Source organism: Phoenix dactylifera, chromosome 11 (genome assembly GCF_009389715.1).
Source record: "Phoenix dactylifera cultivar Barhee BC4 chromosome 11, palm_55x_up_171113_PBpolish2nd_filt_p, whole genome shotgun sequence".
NCBI lineage: Eukaryota > Viridiplantae > Streptophyta > Magnoliopsida > Arecales > Arecaceae > Phoenix > Phoenix dactylifera.
In genome coordinates, this window is record NC_052402.1 from 3,107,193 (window position 1) to 3,131,499 (window position 24,307).

The 24,307-nt window shown below is 42.3% G+C and overlaps 1 protein-coding gene across 1 annotated transcript; it reads right to left on the minus strand.

Annotated features, from left to right (window-relative positions):
* Positions 1 to 4,889: 4,889 nt before the first annotated feature.
* On the minus strand, positions 4,890 to 24,031 carry LOC103720556. Its single transcript, XM_039132052.1, is given in 14 exon segments — positions 4,890 to 5,247; positions 8,703 to 8,858; positions 8,860 to 9,043; positions 9,046 to 9,163; positions 9,294 to 9,592; positions 9,595 to 9,645; positions 9,648 to 9,696; positions 9,959 to 9,988; positions 9,990 to 10,079; positions 11,475 to 11,750; positions 12,334 to 12,399; positions 13,704 to 13,839; positions 20,125 to 22,044; positions 22,191 to 24,031. Coding segments are annotated over 13 exon segments (5,157 nt in total). The 3' UTR covers positions 4,890 to 5,247; positions 8,703 to 8,761.
* Positions 24,032 to 24,307: the final 276 nt, after the last annotated feature.

Below are 24,307 nucleotides of genomic sequence, written 5' to 3' on the forward strand. Positions count from 1 at the left end.
AGAAGAGTAGCTATGACCAATTTTTTAGCAATGAAACAAAATTTAATTGAAACACTTTCTACTTTAAATGTAAAAATTTCATTAACTTCTGATATTTGGTCAGCATCTGTAGGTAGTAATTCTTTTATTGCCATTACTGCTCATTATATTGATAATGATTGGCAATTAAATAAACGTATTCTTGCTTTTCGTGCTTTTGATTTTCCACATTCTGGGCAACAAATTTCAAATATAATTTATCAAACTGCATGTTCATATAATATTAATGATAAAATTATGTCTATTACTTTTGATAATGCATCTAATAATAATTCTGCTGTTGTATTATTAAGAGACTCATTGCATCCCATATTAGATGGAAATTTACTGCATATTAGATGTGCATGTCATATCTTAAATCTTTCTGTTCAAGCTGGCATGGGCATGATTCAAGATGTGATTTCAAAAATTAGAAATGCAGTTTCTTTTATTCATGCTTCTAGATCAAGACTTCAAGAATTTAAGGAATTATGCATAAATCATGGTAAACGTTTTAAAAAATTTAAACTTGATGTAATTACTCGTTGGAACTCCACATATAGCATGATACATGATGCATACCCATATAAAATTTATTAAGTGCATATATTAATGATCGTGGATTAGGATTTACATTGACTGAAACTGATTGGAATAAAGGAAAAATTTTGGAAGATTTTTTGCTTAGTTTTTATAATGCTACCATGTTCTTTCTGGTATTTATTACCCTACTTCATGTTCATTTTTACAACAAGCATATATAATTAGTCAAAAATTTGCAGAACATAGATATGATGATGTTTTAATGCCTATTATTCACCTAATGGAATCTAAATGGAATGAGTATTGGGACAGGATATGTCCTATGCATAACTTAGCTGCTGTATTTGATCCTAGAGTTAAATTAAATGGCGTGCTAATTTTACTTGATGCATACGCTGAAAATATGAATCAAGATGCTGAATCTGCTAAAGATGAGGTAAGACAACTTCTTTATGATATTTATGCTATATATGATGAAAAAATTCGTGGATCTAGAACACAAATACAAACCTCTATTCCTCCTTCTAGTAGTTCTCGTTCATCATCTATTTTTTCATTCATTGCACAGAGAAGACACACACATGCTTCAAGTTCCTCTTCATCTTCTTCATCTTTAAGTAGTGAACTAGAATTTTATTTACGAAATGATCTTCAGTCTGCATATGATGAAAATCAAATAGAGAATCTAGATGTATTATCTTGGTGGAAGAGTGTTAGAAATCAATATCCTGTTATGTCTGCAATTGCACGCGATATTTTAGCTGTGCCGATGTCCACGGTAGCATCGGAATCCGCTTTTAGTGCAGGTCGGCGTGTTCTTGACGAAAAGAGAAGTAGGATGACGGGCGAAACGGTGGAGATGCTTCTCTGCTTCAAGGATTGGCTGGATGCTGAGGCAAGACTTCAAGATAAAGGTGGACATAGTACAACATCTTCTGATGATGATGATACAAACACTACTGAAGAGTGAAGACTGAAGACTGAAGACTGAAGACTGAAGAGTGAAGACTGATTCACTGAATCACTGATGATTAGTAAGATTTCTTAATTTTTTATAATTGTACATTTTTATTGTATTCTGGAGGTCAGACCAAGGTCCAAACCTCGGCCCTTTCTTAGTTTCTTATTGTATTCTAGAATCTAGAGGTCAGACCAAGGTCCAAACCTCCCTTCATGTACCATTTTGATTGAAATTAATAAACTGGTAGGGGTCTATGCCAAACCCCCCACCATTAAGGTGGCTTTATATTCATAAATCAAGATTTCTTAGTGTTCATAATTTATTAATGTATTAAAAAAATTTTATCGGGCCGAGCCGGGCCCAGGCCCGGACCGTGCCAGGCCCGCGTGCCAGCCCGGCCCAGGCCCTTATGGGCCGTGCCGTGCTGGCACGCGGGCCGTGCCGTGCTTGGCCCGCGTGCCTAGACCGGGCCGTGCCGGCCCAGGCCCGAAGCGGGCCGTGCCGGCCCAGGCCCGAAGCGGGCCGTGCCTGGCACGGCCCGCTGGCCAGGATTCGCTAGCCCAGCACGGCCCTATCAAAGGGGCCGTGCCTGGCACGGCCCGTCACTGTAGCTGGCGGGCCGTGCCAGGCACGGCCCGCTTCGTGCCGTGCCAGGCACGGCCCGCTTCGTGCCGTGCCGTGCCGGGCCGTGGGCGGCCCGGCCAGTGCCCATCTCTAACTGAGCATAGGGTTAGATAGGAGATTTGGGGGATACTGGAGCTATCTAGGAGTACCCATTACGAGCAGGAGGTTACGGGTGGCGAAGTGCTCCGGTCTGGTGCAGAGGATTCAGAGCAAACTGGAGGGTTGGAAGGCATCTTCACTCTCTATGATGGGTAGATTGACGCTGATTATATCAGTGCTAGCTTCCATGCATGTCCACTTTATGGCAAACACAGTGGTTCCGAAAATAGTGTTGATGAGGATCGAGTGGCTACTTCAGAGCTTCCTATGGAGGTTGTATGGAGGGGGTCACGGGATGCATTTAGTGGCATGGGAGAGTGTGCCTACCAGTGAGGGAGGGTGGCCTCGGTGTGTTGTCTCTTGTGGAGAGGTGCGAGGTGCTGATTGTCCAACATGCAGCTCGATTCACGCTGGAGTTGCAGGGGTTCTGGAGTCAGACCATGGCTGTCAAATATGGCCGAACAGGTATTGTAGGGGCGATTCGTAGTGGGGCGTCGTTGCTCATTTATGCGGCGAGAGATCGCAAGATACCTACCACAGTTGTGGAGAATACTATATGGTTGATAGACGATGGGCGGAGTATCGACGTGGTTGGCGACCCACGGGTGGGTGCCCTACCTTTGAGACTCTGGCTGACTATGGTTGACATTGAAGTAGTGGAGGGACTGCGGTTTTGCGACCTCTTTGTCCCTGGTAGGGCTGCTTGGGATAAGGCTAGGTTGGGTCATATGTTTGGGACACACCAAGTTGAGAGGGTCCAGTCCCTTCCAATTCCAAGGTATGCGGGTCTGGATACCCGGGTGTGGAGCACGTCGTATAGGACCGGCGTAAGGATGGGGGAGCACTCCGAGTGCTCCGACCGGAGCATGAGCCAGGTCCGGACTGTGCCTGGGTCAGGCGCCCGGGCCTCCATCCGAGAGTCGCACTGTTCTTATGAAAGGTCGTCTGGCATCGGCTTCCGACGAGAGCAGTACTTAGCGGACAGGGATGAGGCTGCCCCCTGAGTGCGGGGCATGCGAAGCTGATGAGTCGGTGGACCATGCACTATTTTAGTGCACATGGCGGGGCTGCTGTGGTGTGCGGCGGGGCTATTGTGGAAGGGTTGGTCTCAGGAGGACCAGTTCTTACGGACCATCCGCTGGTGGTCGGGCAACCTATTGACACGCTAGGAGGCGGTTAGAGCGACCTGCACAGCATACCAGATATGGCTGGCAAGGAATGCTCGAACCTTCGGCGAGCAGAGCATGTCGCCAAGGCTCGTGGCGGAGAGCGCCCGGCCGCAGGCGGCAGAAATTAGTCATGTTTCCTCCTTAAAAGAACTTTTGATAGCTCGAGATATCTAGGATTCCCATTCTATCTCGGCAGCTTCTCGTACGGTGTTTTTATCTAGGAGCCCCCACCCCCAAACTTTCTTAAGATCAATTTGATGGATCGATACTGGATGGAGGCACAAAGGGTAGAGCGGATTTCATCATTAGGAACCCGAACTCCAGGGTTGTGACAGCAGGAGGCTGCCAGTTATTTGACTGCACAGTTTCTGGTGCGGAGCTAAGAGCTGCCTGGGTGGATCTTCGACACGCTCAGAGTGTGCTCTCAGCTAACTCAGTCATCTTGAAGGATGACTCGGCTACGATCATCAGTTGGATCCTGAGGGGTTCGAAGGTCGTTACTGCTGACCATTCCTTGATTCACGATATCTGAATGATGATGAGAGATAGAGAAGTTGTCCAGGCGAAGCATGTGTTTAGAAAAACCAACAGGGCTGCAAATTAGGCGGCCACGTATGTAGCTAACCATGCCAGTAGCACCTTGTGAGGAGGGATGGAGAGCTGTCTCGGAAGCTCCGTGATATTTTTGTTTTCCGATTTTATTGGATGTATCCGTACACGTGTTGTATGAATCTCCCGATCTAGCAAAAAAAAAAAAAATCTCTCTCTCTCTCTCTCTCTCTCTCTCTCTCTCTCAGGAAAAGGAGGCGATGGTGAAAATAATCCATTGCCACCAATGGAAACATGAGTTAATCAAGGCAGCCTGTAAGCTGCCAGTCAAAAATGGAGCAACGGAATCACACATTAGCATGTGTCTACTTTGTTATGAGATCCACAACATCATTCTACATTAGCTCTGGTGCGAACCAACTTGGCAGAACAGATAAACATCTTCAGCACCATGCATATCTGATGCAAACAGCCAGTCAACAGATTGCTCTAGCTCTTGGTAGTCAAGGAGATTCACTGCTATCAGAAACAGGACCATGCTTATATGACCAAAATCCATCAATAACCATGCATGTCACAAACTCTTATCAACAATGTGGTCACCAAGACGCCTATTAAGAATATTCAAGAACCCAAATTTAAACGCGCAAAACCTAGGCACCTGAGTCTTCCCGTGCCTGTATAAATATTATATTTACGGGTTTCAACTATAAACAACTTGCCAAGAAAATATGAACCAGTAGCTGTGAGGCTTCCGGTTCTCTTTTATTGAGGAACAGCATAATCAAGGTTGAAGGCAACTTATCGGAGACCATGTAAGACATGGATCCAAGTCATTGCTTGAACACTATCAGTATCACAAAAAGCTGTTTGACCAAAACCCCATCTACAGCAGGGTAAACGTAAGTGGTCCAGAGTCTAAAGCAATAGAAATGCAGATGTCCTAATCAGATGAAAGAGCATTTGAGTGACATGTTTTCCCTTGGTGGTCCTATTACAGAATAAATGTAAGAGTAAAACTAGCAGTTTCAAAGAAATCCAACCGAATGTAAAATGCTTTTAGCTATACATAACACACATGAACCCAACAACAAGACGGGATCAAACACGCCATACTCCAGTTATTCATCAAACTAGTTGGGGATGATAGCAGAACTTTACACCACAAGACAAACAATAATGAAAAAAACTGCAGACAAACTTAGAACATTTACCTCTCATGCAAAGCTATATTCGAATTCCCATTCTTCCATCACCGTCTCCATTCTACTTGAATTGCCCTTTCTGCAGTTTTCAACAAAGTACAGGTAAGGAAAACTGCAGGAAATTGTAAACATATTTTACTGCCATGAGATCGAGCATTTCTGATGTCATTTTCAGAAAGAATCTCGAATTCAATTAGCGCTAGAAAAGAAAGATATACAATAGCTTTTCTCAATGGACGATATTGATGTTACAAATTGCAAGGATTGTGTTTCAAGTGCATGCTAGCTTATAATTTGTGTTGCGCAGATGAATGAAGGTCAATATAATAGGTATATTCTTCTTCCTTTTCATTTGTCCTTTCTGGTCTAGGAAATCTTCTGGTTTGCTTTCTAGTCTCCAGTTGCCCTTGCATATCAGCAACTCCTTGGGTGTTCTAGCCTCTGCTTTATAGGAATCCTTATTCTGACACTAGATAGGACAAAATGATTCCAAGAAAATCAAGCAAATATGATCCTGTACATCCTTCAAAATTAATGCAATATTGAGATTGATTTATCTGTGCACGGAACTTGATGCCACAGTTTGGACAAGCAAGCGATCTGTCTTTGCAAACCATCCTCTGCCCACAACACAATCCTATGAAAAGTAATAAGCTCCTTTACAAGGAAAAGGAGCTAGAAGAATATAATCTTAATATAATATATTATTGTGCAATTCAACTTGACCTTGTTAAAATGCCACATATCACATTTCCAACTTACAGAATCAAGGTTAATCAAATTGATTTTCATGTAAATCTTGACTTCAAATGGATGTCCACCAACATCAAGACATAACAGATTGTATATCTGGTGTTAGTCACCAGTCATCAAAGAATTTAATACACAAGTTGGATGAGTGTCAGCTATCACCAGCCATAATAACATATGTAGTAATGTGACTCTTAAAATGCAAAATTTATTTTCACACAAAGATCATGATACATCCAAACTTCTTGCCAACAGCAAATTCAAAGTTCCACCTGATAAACTCAACAAAGTGTATACAATTTTTTCTTCCAATGATGATAAAATAAAGGACCACAATTACACATTGCAAACAAGCCTTGTTCTCTATTAGGTTCAGCTTTATGAAAGTTCTTCCTAGGCATTCATTTCTATCAAGGAGAACCAACTTCTATTAAACAAGCCATTTCCAAATCTTTCTCCAAACTTCCGTACATGTTTTAAGCATTCCCTTCACTTTGCTGACCCATCCAACCATATAGACATTTAATTACATACATATACATAGACACACATATACATAGACGTGCACATATACATACATGCACATATACATATATGTGTGGATAGCCTTCACTAAGTAGGGCTTCCAATGGTCCTTGATGCATATGATCAAATTATAAATTGTTCCTTTGCCCTACTACTAAGATTTCTCGCATGTAATAGTTTTAGTTTATCATTGCTGATTTTACATCTCTATGTCTGATTAACCTTAATAATGCTCATCATATTCTCAGTCTCCATTTATTGCTCAAGATTTTAAAAGCGTTGATGTCAACAGTTTAAAATTTTGCCACATAATTTCCCATAGGTAAGAAGCATGCTGAAGATCAATAGTCACGTACGCCGAGTCCGCTTGACGACGATAGTTTAATTAGCATTTAATAAAAAGGTTTTTTTTTCATATATAACCTTATAAACTGAAATTGCATGTTTACCCTTTCAAATGTACTATTTGGTGTATACCCTTATAAATTATTCCATTTTGCATATCTACCTTATTGAGTTAAGGGCAGGCTAGACATGTAAAGAGAAACAAATTTATAAGGGTACACACATAAATAGCAAATTTACAAAGGTGTACATGTAATTTCAAATATGTTAAGGATATGCATGCAAAAGATCCTACTTTCTTTCACATACATAACTTGTGCCAAACTTTGGTAATCTAGAAAGCTAATTGTTTTCTATCCTTTGGTCCAACATCAATCCTATGAAATTGGAGCAACTTTTTTAAGCCCAAACTGGATCCAACTCCTATAATCAAGATTTCCTCTAAAGGCAGCTGCCAGAGGCTCAGCTGGTGGAACAGAATGTGATATACTTTTCATGCCACCATTCCAAAGTCAAAACCTCTAGTCTCATGCCCCGTAAGTGGTGAACCCTTCAATGTCACCCAAAATCTTCCCTCCTACCCCACAAGCGAGCCGCTTCCCTCCCCGCATTGGCCAACCGACCCCATGCAGCTTTATCAAGCACGCCTCACTCAGTTTAAAAAATATCCTCAGTATCTTCACCACAAGCTAATGGTAAAAGGTTGAATTATCATGGATATTGCCAGACTTACTTAAAGCAACAGTTTCTTCATATGAAAATACATAAACTCATTCATATTACATAATCTCTAGCACGGTGTGCATCCAACACATTTAACTGCAGTCTACACCCCAAAAGCACACTATTAATTGAAAATTGATTTTCATCTAAAATATCTACATAATAGATGCTCATTGTTTTGGTAAGCAAACGCTGTCAATTAAAACGAGAAGCATCATTACTGGGTGTCAAAATACCAGGAATTTCAATTGCTCTATATCATCATAGAACAGGGTTAAGCGTCCAGCTCCTTTTCATCATGACCAGATGTTAATGGGAGTTGTTCGTTCGACAAATTTACTCTATATATCCCTAAGAAATGTAACGAAAGAGCGAATTAGTTGACATTACAGGTTCCTATTAAAAAAAGGGTCACAAAGTGAGATATAAAGGAATGATACTTGTGTCATGGTCTTTTTCGATGATGATCAGGTTATGCTTTACAACAAAGCTGGACAGAAGTTCGCATAGAGAGTTGCTCCTCTTTCACAATCAGACAAAGCGGTCATCCTATATCTTGATACATCATAAACTAATTAAGATATGGTGGCAATAGAGACACAGCTATATTTGCTTCAACAAATCTATTTAAATCTATGTTACAAGGCACATTCAATTTGCCTCGAGTACCCATACCCACATTTAAGACATGGAGATCAGTATTGCAACGAGAAAGGCATACAAGAAATTCTAGATATTAAATGGATCTGACACCTAGAGACACATCCACACTGACACACAACCAGAGTCCATATAACATAGACTGAATATGCATATCTGTAAATTGAATACATGTAGCGCTATCATGTAACTCATTTCCCAAACATGTTTATAATCCTAATTGGTTCACAACTATATCTTAAAATGGACATTTAAATTAACTTCCTGCAGTGATTTTATGAAAGATAAAATTCTACAAAAGAGGTTGCTGAAAAAGACGGACGTCAAATGTATAAAGAATGTATGATTGACAAATAAGATAGAGGACTTTTAATTTCTAGAACATGTAATGAAGGGCTTTTAATTTCTAGAATATATATTGAAACAACAACAGATGAATCAACAAAAAGAAACAAACAGAAAAATCAGAAAAGCAAGAAAATTCTAAGCAAGGACAGATTAACCTAAGAAAAAGAATATTGAAATTCATACCATGTCCATCTCTAGATGAAAGAGACTTCTATTTCCCCCTTTCCATTAGCTGGAACTAGTCATCCGTGTGAGTGTGAGTTCAACTTGCCATTGGTAGAAGATGGCAAAGAATGACGACGAGTGATTCCATTTTTGTCAACTGAATCTGAGCCAACTTGGCGAAATCTGTCCCCGTAATTTGGCCTTTGCAGATTTAGTTGCTGCCATATAATTTGGCAAGACTGGAGTGTTCTGTAAACCATTTTCAGCATATTCTGATCTTTCTGAGAAGGAAGACCTTCTTGGCTGGATTTGGTTCTCGAGGCAAGGTTGTTCTTCCTTGGATCGTAACTCCCAGTCACCACCAAAGCCTTCTCTTCGTTGTCGATGCTCTGCAATTGATGCGATTCAGTTGTGGAATACTCGACAGGCAAGGTCTCAGCAGGTCCCTCTGCTACTGTAGATCCAAAACAGTTTCCACCTCAGGCTTGGTATCAGGAGTCAGAATAACATCTTCTTTATCTTCTCCACAGAATCTTCAAGGCTTGGTCAGAAACATCAAAAGGGGAGCTCGACACCTTTCTCACACTGCAAATTGGTTTCTCAGTTTCAACCTAGACAGTCAGAAGCCTCTGTGATGGAATTAGATATCTTTCTCAGATTACGCTTGACCTTAAGTTCAGTCTGTGGAGGTTCCCGTACTGAGTCAGCAGGAGAGCCAGAAACTTTTCTCAGGTTGCGTTTTGTTTTTTCAGGTTCAGATGCGACATTGGTTTGAGCAGAGTCAACATTCAAAGCTGAATTCCTACGAATTGCGCTTTGATCTGCTGATTCAGTTTCCATAGCATAATTCCACCTTCTTGGCTGAGATTTTGAATCAGTTGCCTTTTTTGGCTGTGAAAGCGGCTTCAGAAATGAGTGGATGTCCATCTCTCCAACCAACTAAAGACTGAATTGGGGTCCCTTGATCATACTGTACTTGCAGAGGCTTTGCAACAAGCAATGAAGAAAGAAGCTACAGGAGATGAACGAAGGGTGAGAACAGCCAAAAGTAACTATCTAAAAGAAATGAAAATGTCAGTTAACAAAAGGAGTATTAAAACATCATGGACAATCCTTCATCAATTCATTTCATGTAGCATAATTGCAAACTGTCAAACTTAAGGAAAATGAAAAGGCATTGAATTAAGAGAGCTTGCATTGCCTAGATATTCAGGGCTTCGCTTTGGTATAAGATGGCTTCCATTATGAAAAATGTGTGACATATTTGAACCTGCCTTGCAAAGAAATGCATTTGTCAAGAGTTTTCTCCTTCCAAGAATTCAAGGGTTTAGCATCCTGAAAAGAAGTGTGGCAACTAGCAGCAAATGGAATAAGGTAGTTACTACAATATGTTGATCAATTTGTATAAGGAGCATCATTCTAGATACATATTAATAATTTATGCTGCAAGAAAGGCAGATACATAAACACATTCTGATGAAAGAAAAGTAAAACCCAGAAGTCAATTATGGTTCAAAGTTATCAGTGTGAAAATTTAGAAACAGACTCCAGAATATTGAAATTCAGAATGTACTTAGAGCAGGTCAGTCCCAAGAGAATGAATGTAAAATAATAATACATAACACAAATAATACTACCTCCCCCCCCCCCCCAAAAAAAAAAAGAAAGAAAAACAGAACCCCCCACAAAAAGAAGAAAAGGAAACAAGAAAAAAAGGGGTGCACTGAATGCAGTGTACTTTAAACAGAAGCAGATTAAAAAGCAGAAAAAATTTCAAAATGTAGAATTAATTTTCAGTATACAACGTTATCCAAAAGCTTATTGTTCCTAATACAATATATGATCTCCACTGAACCCTATGTTTGAATGACAACTAAATAGTCTAAAGCGTGTAATTCTGATGACTCTTGGAACTCCCTAAACCCAATCTGTAGCCCAAAAAGACAAAAAAGTAAAATACTAGTCAACTGGAAAGGAAGAAATAAAAGTAGCCCCTCCGCAATTTCCTTATTTCCAATATAAACCAGTTAGACCTAAGAGAAGCAGCTAGCCAGGCATGCAGATACCTCAGCAGCAAGCTGTATGCATTTGAAGAAAATTACAGAAAGATCCACCCCATTTAATTAACGATTGTTTTTATTATTAACTTCAATACGGATACAAATTGGAGTCCAACACTGCAAGCCTTCTGGTTACATTGTAATGATCCTTATTTTACAACCAGTCCAGATTGAACATGCTCAAAAGTTCACCTCCCTCCAAGTAAGCAAACACAAGGAATGATTTACTTCCTTCATTCACAACATCAAGACAATTTTTGGATGATGGTTTCTTTCTTCTACAACAGATTTTTCTTTGGTTTATAATATGTTAAATAGGATCTCTTTCTTCACTTCTTGGTTACAAAATTGTGTACCCATTAGTTTGGCTGATTGTGCACTTAAGGAATCTAGAGGGTTCCAAGCATGCCCGTGCTTGCTTACTGTGTAATCACACATCAAAATTGACAAGCGATGGAACAAGATGAAATAATAGATAACAACAGGTCAAGTCATGGATACTGATAGAATCAGTTCTAAAACTAACCCATGATTCACAATCCCGTTAATTTGACTTATTGCTGAGGAAAAGCAACATGGGACTTTGAGTATTATCCCTTTACTTCCTGTGTTGCACACATTATTAAAATCAACATGCAGGAGGTTCAGTACTAGAGAAGAATGCAAGGACAAAGGTATGCCTATTGAAAGAAATTATTCAATGACTAAACCCCCAGGTTAGGATAGTTACCCACAGTGTTTCCTTGAGCAAGCATTGCATGTATTCTGAATCCAATGCTAGAAACCTAACTCTTTGGCCGCGAACCATGGCTTGTAACTTGACAATTCCCTGCATAGCACGTAAGGTTGCAACAGCTTGTCTCCTTACCAGATGCCCACGAATTAGGGCTTGAAGCCTAATAATACCTTTCAATGCACGAAACGCCCTGCGTGCCTGCACAAAAGGTATATTGATATCAGCAAGGAATAACCAGTATACAGAATGCATAATTAGTATGGAAATAAACTAGTTCGAGAAAGGGTAAAGAAATATATGCATCCACAGGCACAATTATTTATATTATCAATTATCTCCCAAGATAATTTCCGTGGTTCACTTATCCTACAATTCATATATAGGTGGATATAAGAATGATGCTGCAGGAAATGTTTGTTACCACGGATAGAAATCTGTAAGGTTGATATCCTGATGCATGAATGATGGAGATCAATAGGATACAAACCTAGAATGTATAAACTCGAGACAAAGGTACAGATGGTGGAATTGCAGATATATTATGAATAAAGATTTTCAAGCAGAGAAACAAACGAAAATTGCAAGATTCATAATATATTTTCAACAGAAAACAAGTCCAACCAGCAAATACCAGATAACCCGAAAAGCTGATTGTGCCTTTATAGCAGCTTGCTTTCTCTAAGCTTTTCAGGATGTTTGATGTGTCATATCTGGCAAATCCTGCTTCTCTGCATCCTGACTTGTGGCAGAAAGCATTCTTCCAGATCACCATCTAAATTGGAAGGTGTTCCCTTTTCTAAATTTGAGATAATTCCACTGTTGTCGGGTGCCGACAAGTACTGGTCAGAAATTACTGAGAATTCCCAGCCAAAGCACGAGGTCCTTTTTCTCCAATATACCCTTTATTATTGACAGATTTCTGTAATTGAAACATGAAAGATAAATAAGGGCTCCCATACTTAAAATGTTAACTTGGGTAGGAAAGGTGTGATGATTTAATGCATAAGTTTGCCATGGAGTACACTCATGAAAATGTAACATTTACATCATGCTAAGAGAAGAAGAAACTGTAACTGACATGCAAGAAGCTGTAACTGATATTCAAGATAGTGTATATTAATCAAAATTGGACAGGAATATCATAGGCAATTGAGATTTCAAGAATCAAAAACAGATAAATTCTTGACATATCAGTCCTTAGAAGACAAGCCCTGAATTATAACTAAGCATATAGTTTAGACCATGTTCTGTATTGAAAAAACAAAAAAAGCATGTTATTCTTTCAGCCTAGTCATAAAAATGTCCTGTAAAACAAGACAGCTAATGTCATGTTTGTTCTTCATCATTGAACATATTCTATTAAACGATCACAAGTTCCACTAACTAAGCCTTACTTCACACGTAAAGTTGTAAACAAAAGAAAAATTGAGTAATCTTGGATTCATGACACAGCATAGGTACACACTTTTGTCACATCTTGCTACATTTCTTTTCTTACTTTCCTCTTCTTCTTTTTTTTAGTTGAGAAGCTTTTAATCTCAACCACATCTCTTCAAAATGGGGAAGTATGTAAGCTCTCAATGTGTTTATATGCAAGTTGTACGTGTGATTGGGAATAAACGTTTTCAATTTTGCACTTTGTGACAGATATTCCAAAACTTTAAATCAACAAAAAAGTTTTCTTTTTAGTTTCCAAGCACAACTCGTCCAAGAAATATGGCAAAAGTAAACTGCCAATCTCCTAAACAAATGGTTAAGATAACTCCATACATGATAAGTGTACTCAGTGTGCCACATCAGAGCAATATAAGTTGACTTAGCCAGTTTTGTATCTCGTGTGATCAAGATCTAAAATTTGGAATTGTCGCACCTTTAACAAATTCCTAAACAATGTTAACTAAGACACCGTCAATGAAACATAAACTACCAAGACATTCCAGGCATGCAATCATCGTTTAATTTTCTGACCCACTCGGGCATATGAAGATGTAGAAAGAATGGCAAGTTCAAACATGTTCCCCTTCTAAAGCCATCTCTTGAAAAAGCAGTAATCAGGCATTGACCAAATAAAGAAGGGAGTGCAAATGCAAGATGCAAGGGTTCTTCAGTCCATGCCAATTTGTTTCAATCATCCATCGATACAACACCAAACATCATTCTAATGGAAATAAACAAACAGCGGCACTATTTATAATCAAAATGCAGAATAACCCAAAGGCATACCAGAGCATCCCTTCCTTGCATTGCATGAGATCGGGCTGATTTCTTCCCAAAAAGCAATGTCTTGATCCATTTCCCCAGGTGATTTCCCCATGGCAAAAACCAAGATCCTTCTCGCCTGAATCTTGGATCGTAGAACCTGCAACCAGCTAGATCATTGCACCAGACTACAGCAGGCAGCATAATCTAACACAAATATCAACATCTATCCAAAGAATGCTAGCTGTATACAATGAAATGCCAGAAGATAATCTAAATAGCATGTATATAGCTATTCATTCAACATTCTGAGCACGTCCTTAGCTGTAACTGTTGACATAAAATTACAAGACGAAGGACCTGCTCAAAATCTGAATCCAAGTGAGATCCGAGCAGCAAATCCACAATTTCCTGTAGTTCGGTATGGATTCAAGAAAAACCTAAGAAGGATAGCAAGATCACATTGCCTCCAAAACCCTTAAACTACATCTAAACTAAACCTTCCATGAATAATCTGCAAACTGCACTCAGGGTTCTTCTCATGGTATTTTTTGAGCCTTCACGATACGCATCAAAACCCTCACTTAACCCTAACACTAGTCCGACGGCGTTCAGCCAAGAAGCTACTAAACAGCCAAAGAACTCTCTGCAAAGGCGAAATCCACAACACCGACAGACTTTTCACCACAGAAAGAACGAAATGATTCACAAAGACGAGCTCGATCCCCCGAAATTCCTCCAAATCCGCAGCTCAAACCATCCCAAAGCCCAAATCGAAACAATAAACTAGTCTGCATCCGAAAGCGAATGCACCAACCTCAACCATATACTCGACCAAGAAAGCATCGAAATCCAAACAGATCTGGAGCTTACCGGCAGAATCCAGTCAGTCGTAGAAACCCTAGCTCTCTCTACTTCTCCTTCATTCTCGTCCCAGAAAAAGAAAAAAGAAAAAAGAAAAAAAACTAAGAGGAGGGACAAGAATGAGAGAGAGGAGGGCAGCAGAGAGAAGCTATTTCTCGGGTACAAAAAGCCTTCAAGAGAAGAAAAGAAAAGCGCGAAGAAAGAGAAAAGCGCGAAAAGGAGATAAACAAAAAAGAGAGAAAGAAGAGAAAGACAGGAGAGAGAGAGAGAGTGGCGACGGAGTGGAAGAAAAGCAGAGGAAGACAGATAGAATGCAGCCCCCGTTGTCTCCTCATAAATTCGAAGCCGGCACCGATCCGGTTTTTCGGGGGGTAGCATCCCGGTTTCGAACCGTTGGGGTAACATATCGGGGTCGCGTACGATCGTTGAGGGAAACAAGAATGTAGGTTTCAGAAAAAGCTTGAGGGACCGGGGGGTCCGCTGTCCAACTAAAACGACTTTAAAGAAGCCAGCTCGTTTCGTGGACACCCCATTATGACCCATTAATACCCCCGATCCCGCTTAACACCGTAGCCGTGCGCTCAGCCAATCATAACCGTTGGTTCCTATAAATCATACCCGTGCACGCAGCGTGGCGGTTATTGGCTGCGTGTGCATTTGCGTCCGCTTGCGAGCTTAAAATAAAATATTATATTTGACAGCATCTTCGACTCCTCCTATCCGTTTTAGTTGGGTGACTTAATTGCCGGCTTTACCCTCATGGATGGTGACGCAGATGCCTCCGCCTCGCTGGAGCAGCCGAGGGTGGTTAATAAGTAGTTGATGATGCGGAGAAGAAGCGATTGCGATTGCGATTGCACAACCGACGCTAGTTTTCTCGCGGACCCAGACGATGGATGACCGTTCAACCACCCAAGCACGAGAAGAGATTCCTGCCTACCTAATACAATTTGATAATATAAACTTGGACATACTGCTCATGCAAGCAAGTAGCTAAGGAACAATCAGCATATGGATCTGAAATGGTAGTTCTAGATTTTTGTGATGGCACATCCCCAATGTTTCGAGAAAAATTTTAGAGAAAACCATGATTATTTAGACTGTTGACAGATGATCACTCCGCTGTCTTATTATTTAATCAGTTTTAGAAAAATAATGCTTGTTTTTTTTTATATACTAGGAGAGGCAAAAGCCACCTAAGACTTTATTAAAAAAATTGGTAATTATAGAGAGCATGAGTTACAAAAAGCAGAGAGTTCGTCGGATCAGAACTGCAGGTGTCATTTGTAACTAAACAAACTCCTGAGAAAGCAAAGAAGATAGCAATCTGTTAGCTATGTACAAGCTAGAATGGAAACAAAAAAAAGGAATTGTTTCATCTTTTGAAAAGCAAACCAACTCCAAAACACTTGTTGTTCCGTCAAGCTTTTGTTGAGGAAACATCCTAGAGTTATGCATTACCTTACAAAAGCCATTTTCTTCCGTCGAGCTTTTGTTAAGGAACATCTTAGAGTTCTTTTCTTTCCAGCAACACCACACAATTGCTACCACCAAAGAAAAGCCTTTTTGCTCTATTAATGTTTGTAAGATGCTATGAATGGCATCTATCAACTATTACTGTAAATTAATATTGAGGATGTGTTTTTGAACTTCTTGTATGGTGAACATGTAGGAAAGCTTAGTACAAAAATTGGTGGTGGAAAATTGGTTGTTCCTTGTTTCAAATTTGGAGCTTATGGCCATTCTAGATTCTAGTGCTTTTTTCCTTAAATTCTTTGTAAAATTGTTTGGAACTTTTAGACAATAAATGTTCCTACTTATTGGTTTGGATGAAGTTCTCTCCAGATTATCACACGCTTAGTTTGGAATCATTTAGTTTTTTTTTCTAGCATCTGTTTCTCTCCTCTCTTGACAAGTAAATATGATTAATCTCCAATAAAAGCCAGACGGTTCCTTTCTGCCTTCCCTTTTACATCACAAAGAAAAAAAAAAAACATGTAGGAAAGCATTATGGGTGTCGGTCGGTCACCCAAAACATTCTTCTTCTTGAATTGGTATTGACATGGGCATGATGTGATGGCTGAAAAATAAATAAATGATAAGGATAAGGTTGTCTCTTGGAGCAACAAAGTCCGCATCTTACATGCCATAAATAAATTTCAAGATAACTAGTAAAGAATACATTTCATCAAAAACTTCTCCATCCAAAAACAAGTGTGCGAGCAATTATATCAAACTCGTATGGGTAGAGAATCAATCAAATGGTTGGCCAAAATTATAATAAGATAAATTTAATCTTCGTTTGGAAAAGAAGGAAGATGGCACTGGTATCCTTTGAGTCGGCTCAAAGCATACCCTCCCTTGTCATGGCAACCACGCTTATTTAAATCAAAGAGATTGGAGGATGGCTGCTATTCCATCAAAGGGACGAGCATACTGAAATCAATAAATATTGTCATCAATTATAATTTTGATTGTCCAAAAAGGTTTGATTTTTTTTGTATATTTGCATGGTAAACTTAGGAACATAAGAAGGCATCCGCACGAGCATGCTATCCTCCTTTTGTCGACTAGGGTTACATGCGCATCAACATCCAACAAGATTCTTTTTTATTTTTAGCTTTAAATGCATGGATAAATGATAATGCATTGCTCAAATATAAGACCTATCTACTTCTAGCAACAACTCATGGATCCCAATTAATCCACAACTCACATCTTTTCCTAACTAAATTAGTCTAAGATCTGTTCTCGCTGCACCCATCTTCTTGAATAAGAATTCTATAAATAATTATCCATAGTTAAATTTGTAAGCAGTTCTTCTTGAACTGACAAGTTATATGTTTGAGTTAGGATCCTTTGCAGTGCATGTTTTGCATCACAAAAGATGGTGTATGCTTAAATGGGTGATGCATCATCTGTCTCTAAGAGAGATAGTTGTCGCCCATCTCTCAACCGTACCAAATACGAGCGGGGTGCAATACACGGTGGGAGTTGAGAGATGGCGACTCGTCGCTCACCCAACCCATGCTCCAGGCCCTACGGTGCAAAACATGCACCGACAACATGCTACTGATTGACGGATTGGTTGACCTCCATAGTTCTAATGCAATGAATATCTTGGTCGTGGAAGGTCCATTATATTTAGGCTAGTAAGGCCAATTTTCTAGTAAGGCTAGTAAACGATGACATGTTACTTGAAGGTAAAATCATATGTTTGTGATTTATAATGCCCTCCTCTTCTAAGCTTTAGCATTTATCATTCATTTATATACGTTCCTCCGTGGTGACACGAAGGACTTCTTGTTTTAATAGATGTATTTTTCTGAAACTCCTCAATAGAAACACACAATACACCTTTATCAATTCCAAAGGCACTGTGGCTTGCTGAAGCATTGACATTAAAACAATGGAAAAAAAAAACTTTGTCCAACTCAAACTACAGTCCATGTGAGGCTTAGGCGTTCCTTACAAAAAAGGGAGGAAAAAAAAAGGTAGTTCAATATAATAGGTCATTTGTACTTCTTTTTTATTGTATGCCTACAAATTGACAACCTTCAATGTGGTGCAACATTAGCTCCTATTAAAAGTCGACAACCTTCCTTGTACCACACTACTGCTGGCCCATGAGCGGATGGTGATGATTGAACTGAGAAAAAAAAGAAAGGAAAAAGAAGATATTGGTGGTTAGCACTCAAGCTGCAATTGCCAACTATCAAAATGGAGACAAGATGCTCCAAGTAGAGCTTTAATAGTGGTAATGACATTGTCTTGAATTGCAAGCAAAGTTGGTAAAAGAATCCTGATGCTCTTTATTTTAGAAAGAAAAGAAATATAATGGTTCTTAAAATTTTCACTTCCCCTGACCATGGAGCAAGCCATGTAGATAGGAGGGTAATTGCTAAAAACATACGCCCAGTTGTAAGACACATGCAAGCTACCATGCATATACAGGCGCAATTGCCATCCAGTTAAGCAAGACTCCTTACTTATCTAAGAATACTTCATGCACACATTTTCTCCCCACTCTGGTTGATACAGAAAATTATATCTTACACCAAGTGCACCACATATGGGCCCAAATTATAGATAAGCACCATCAAGAGAGACAGGAAGTCTGTCCCTATCGCTCGCTAGTGTCGAAACCAACTCACATACCCGGGTTAAGAGAAATTAGTCCTTACACTTCATGACACTAATCATAGTGCTCGTTTCTGGGAACCTCATTCATCAAGTATGCATCTTGGTGCACCGCTATAAAAACTAGCAGGTCCAATAAGTGGCATACAGGGTGTCAAAGTTGTATGGTACATACAGTATAGAGAATAATTTTTCCACAGCTAGACTGCGAGCCTTTTGCTATGATCTCTTAGAATAATGTAAAGGCTGTAAGAACCTACTCTAGTCTCTATATACATTCTAACAAAATAATCACAGGCTATCTTCCAAAAATTCCAAGCTGGTCCAAACCCTCTAAACACTGTCGTCGCCACATGTCGGCACGTCCCCACTCAATAAAGCGCCGTTGCTTCACCGTCAGTATTGAAAATGATATGTGGAACCCCAAATGATTGACGCCTAGCAATAAATCCATGGAAAATCCACAAGCCTGGCGTCATCAAGTTGGCAGGCTTAATTTATAAACATACGAAACCGTGCAATCAGCACCATATTGCATGGTCTGTGAATTGTGGCATTTGGTACAGGCAACCTAATGCAAAAGGTTTCTTAAATATGTGCAAATCCTTTGTTGGTCTTGAAGGCAATCAAATTTAGAGCTATAAACGTTCGACAAAAAAATTGAGAAAAAGGATGGAGCTATAGAAAGTTGGAGGCTCCTCCAGGATCAGGTTAGTTAATTAGCTCAGCTAAGCCAAGGACCATGACAAACCCAAAGTAGAGCCGTAGGTCATAGAGCATGAGGCTTTTGTATTGATGTTTCAAAACATTACACACAGAGTAATGTAGAAAGTTGTAATGTGATTTAATTAGACATTAGCTTGGACTTAGAATTGGACCCATCAAACTGCAAAATATGTCTAAAACCTCGGTCCTCGGTATCTAGACTGATATATCTTGAGATATTTGATGATACAATATCAACATGCTGACAGATGTTTTAAAATGTTTTTTAACATCCAAATCATTTGTCTAAACACAATGCTCAAATCCCAGGTTTACTGTATCAGCCAAGATACTGATGCTCCGGATCCTATATTTTGGCTGAGATCATGAAATATCTTGGTACTTCTCAAAATTTATCCAATTTCCTCTTGGTGTCATGGCCGCCGGCCGAAATGGGCCGGCACCTGCGCTCTTTTTTTTTGGTAAAAAACGGCTACTCAATCATATAGATCTAACATAAGTACAGCCTACCATGTCCGTAGAAATAAAAGACAACAGAGAAGAAGGAGCGTCTACAGTAGACGTCCACAAAACATCCCCGGAATGCCGGGCCACAAAAGAGGCGACCCAATCTGCGGCCCTGTTCGCCTCTCTAAACACATGACCAATCTGGAAACCGACCATCGTCTGAGCCATCCTCCGAGTCTCCCAAATGAGGGGGTGACCGTCGCCGTACCTGTCCGCCCCCCGGATCCAATCGATCACCACCGCAGAGTCTCCCTCGAGGAACACCCTCTCGACGCCAAGAACCTGCCTGGCATAGGATAACCCCTCCCAAGCAGCCCGTAGCTCCGCACCAACAACTGTAATCCCAGGTGTCCGACGCCCACCTGCAGCCACCAATCTACCACCGTGATCCCTGATCACAAAGCCGACCCCTCCAGTCAACCCGTCTAATGACCTACTGCCATCGAAGTTTACTTTGAGATAGCCAAGGGGTGGGGGAACCCAAGAGACAGTAACAAACAGGGGCGCTGAAACAGCGAAAGGAGAACCCCAGATGTCCCTGGCCATCCCAGAAGAAAACTCAGTGGCAGCCACCATAACCTCCCTCGCATGTCGCGCCGCCCTGTCCACCACCATCCTCGGAAGCCCCCGCCTCCCCTCAAATATGCCTGCGTTCCTATCCAACCAAATGTGGTAAGACAGGTACGCCCTCAATATCCCCTCTGCTGCCAACCTGGGTCTAGACATGGAATCTCTCAGCATCCGCAGCAGATCCTGTGTCGAGACTACCGCATCAATCAGGGGAACCGAAGAGCACTGCCAAATCTGTCGAGCTCTAGGGCACAATAAGAGAACATGTTCAATAGTCTCTACGATATCACCGCACGTCTCACAAAACTGAGATACCCCCATACCACGCCGAACAAGCAAACTCCTCGTCGGGAGACATCCCCACGCCACTTTCCAGATGAATAGTGCCACCCGTGGGTGAATCCGTAATCTCCAAATCCATCCTCCCTCAATCTGTCGCGCTGGCGTCCTGCAGAACAATGCACAAAGATCCCTGGCCCTCACCCGCGACCGCCCCGTCGGAGTCCAAAGCAGCCTATCCGACACCCCTCCAGAGGGAATAGGCAAGGCCAAAATCATCTCCGCCAACTGCTCACCAAACACCTCCCTGATCAGCCCCACCCTCCAATGACTCCCCTCAGAATCCAGCAGATCCCTGACCCTACACCCGGCTAGTCTCGCAGAGTCCACCATGGTCGGCAGACGACAAATCGGCCAATCAGTCACCCAGCTATCCTCCAGCACATCTATCGAGTGCCCGTCACCAATCACCCATCTGATCTCCGGAAGCACCACCATAGCCCTGGCACACATCACTCGCCATGTAGGAGAGAGGTGACGCTCCATCCGCCCCCCAGGCACCAAGACACCATATTTGGCCCTCATCAATGAGGACCACATACTCTCTGGCTCAAGCACAAATCGGGCAACATGCCTCGCCGCTAACACCTCCCGTCTCGTCATCAAAGACTGCACTCCCAGCCCCCCGGCACTGGTCGGCTGGCAAACACTCTCCCAGGCCACCAAGTGGATCCCGCCTCTGCCACTCCTCCTCCCCCAGATAAACTCCCTGAACAACTGCTCAAGGGACCTCAAGACTGACACCGAAATATCGACATGGGATAGAAGATAAATAGGAACAGATGAAAGTACAGAGCGTACCAGTACGATCCTCCCCATCATAGACAATGAATGGGACTGCCAGCCCTCCAGTCTCCGTCTGACGCTAGTCACAAGGGACACACAGTCCCTAATCCTCAGACGACGACCACATAAAGGTACCCCCAAATAAGACATCATGCCCCCCTGTTCTCCTACTCCTAGAACCTCCAGTATAGAACGCTTCAGCGCCCCGCGCGTCTTCGGACTAAAGATAACAGCGGACTTGTCCAAATTGACCTGCTGCCCAGACAGAGCACAGTAATCCCGAAGAATCTGATCTATAACTCGAGCCGACTGTCTCGTGGACCTGGCTAAAAGCATACAATCATCAGCAAATAACAGATGGGAGATCGCCACTGCTCCCTCCACCGGTCTGTAAGCCTCCAGCTCCTGACTCATCACTGCCTGCCGCAAGAATCTAGACAATGCATCCGCACAAATAATAAACAGCAATGGAGAAAGGGACAACCCTGACGCAAACCCCCAGACGACGAAAAGAAACGGGAGGGCGAACCGTTCACCAAAAGAGCAAAAGAGGGCCCCCTGATGCAGCTCATCGCCCACCTGATCCATGTCTCATGCACCCCAAACAACCGCAAAGACTGCTGCACAAAGTCCCACCTCATCCTGTCATAAGCCCTCTCCATATCAAGCTTGACCCCCATCAAGCTTCTCCTCATCGGAGCTCTGCTAAGATCAAACATAAACTCCTGAGCAATGAGTACATTGTCCGATATACTCCGCCCCTCCAAAAAAGCCCCCTGCTCCGGGGATATAAGCCTGGGGAGCACCCCCCTCAATCTGATAGCGAGAATTTTCGTCGTCACCTTGTACAAGGTCGTACAAAGGCTGATCGGACGAAAATGACTCGGCTCCGTAGCATCCTGTCGTTTCGGAATCAGGGCAATGAAGGTCCTCTGCCACTCAGCCGCCATCACTGCTGTACTGAAGAACTGTTGTATAGCTGCCGTCACATCCCGTCCTACTATCATCCAATATCGCTGAAAAAACACCGGTGGGAACCCATCCGGCCCCGGCGCCTTGTCCCCTCCGAGGGACCACACCGCCTCCCTGATCTCCCTCTCTGATACCGGTCTAATCAAATCAGAGTTCTCCACCTCTGTGACCAACTCCCCTGGCGGAGGAATATCTGCTAGGCTCGCTACACCAGTCTGCTCTGTCCATCTGCTCCTAAAGAAGCTCACCAGAATCCTCTGTATCACCTCCGGCTCCTCCGACTGCTGCCCCTCCTCATCCCTAATAAATCTGATCCTGTTCTGATTCCTCCTAATCACTGTCGCCTGGTGAAAATACCTGGTATTCCTGTCCCCCTCCATGATCCACTGAACCCTTGCCTTCTGTCTCCAAAAAATCTCCTGCTGTCTAAGTAGACCATCATGCAGAGCAAGTAAGGATCTAAGCTCCCCCACATCCTCATCTGACAGACCCCCTCCGCGAGCCTCCTGATCCTGTAACCTAACAATGGCCTCCTCTGACTCCTCAATCCTCCTAAAAATGTCTCCCACCTCCTCTCGATTCCATCTCCTCAGCCTCCTCCTCGCCAACTCCAACCTCCTGGACACCCGGTACATGGCATCACCCCTCACTGGAGTGCTCCACGCCTCCCTGACCATCTCCCATGAACGAGGGTAAGAGAGCCATATCTTCTCGAACCTGAATGGGGGGAGCACCGGAACAAAGGCATCAGTGCTCATCAACAAGGGACAGTGATCAGATGCAATCCTGGGTAAGTGAGAAACGCGATGATCCGGGAACCTCTGGACCCATCCAGCTGTCGCACAAGCTCTATCAAGTCTCTCCCAAACCCTGGCCGGACCCTGTTGATTATTGCACCATGTAAACCTTGGACCTGTAAATCCCAAGTCAATCAACCCATTTGTAGTCAAAAAATCCTCGAATTCCTTAACCTTCCTCTCGTGGGAGAAAGGCTTACCCCCCATCTTCTCCTGAGGGTCGACAATACAATTAAAATCACCCGCCATCAGAAAAGGGAAGCCCTGAGCAACCAACTGCGATGCCTCCTCCCACAACCGTCGCCTCTCCCTGAAGTCAGTACTCGCATACACCGCCGCAAGAACCCAGGGATCGTCTGTGCCCTCCGAGATCACCAGGATCACCTCTTGGCCACAAACATGAAACGGATCCAATCTACACGACTCCAGCCTCCACGTGACAATTATCCCGCCCGACAATCCACGGGACTCCACTGCATAGAATCCCCATGACCGAGGGAGCACTCTCCTTGCCTTCTGAAGGCTCCTACCCGATAAACGGGTCTCAAATAGAATACAAATTTTCGGTCTGTTCTGTAGCACAAACCTCCGAAACGCCGGGGCAAAAGAGGGCTTCCCCGCACCTCGACAATTCCATAGGAGGACCTTCATTGTTCACCCATGGTAATATCACAACCCACCATCCCGGGGTTGCACTCATGAAACTCCACCTCATTCTCAGCTCCCTCACTAACCAATCCTCCTCTGTTCACCTTCCTCACCACACCCTTCAATTGATCCAAGGCACAGAGGGGAACATCACTGGTCTCCGGCACGGGACACCCTACACGAACCACCACCTCATTCCCAGGTCCGTCACAAGCCGATGCCGATACTCCTGTATGCACCCTCTCCACAGCGGTCTTCAGTTGGTCCAAGGCTCGGAGA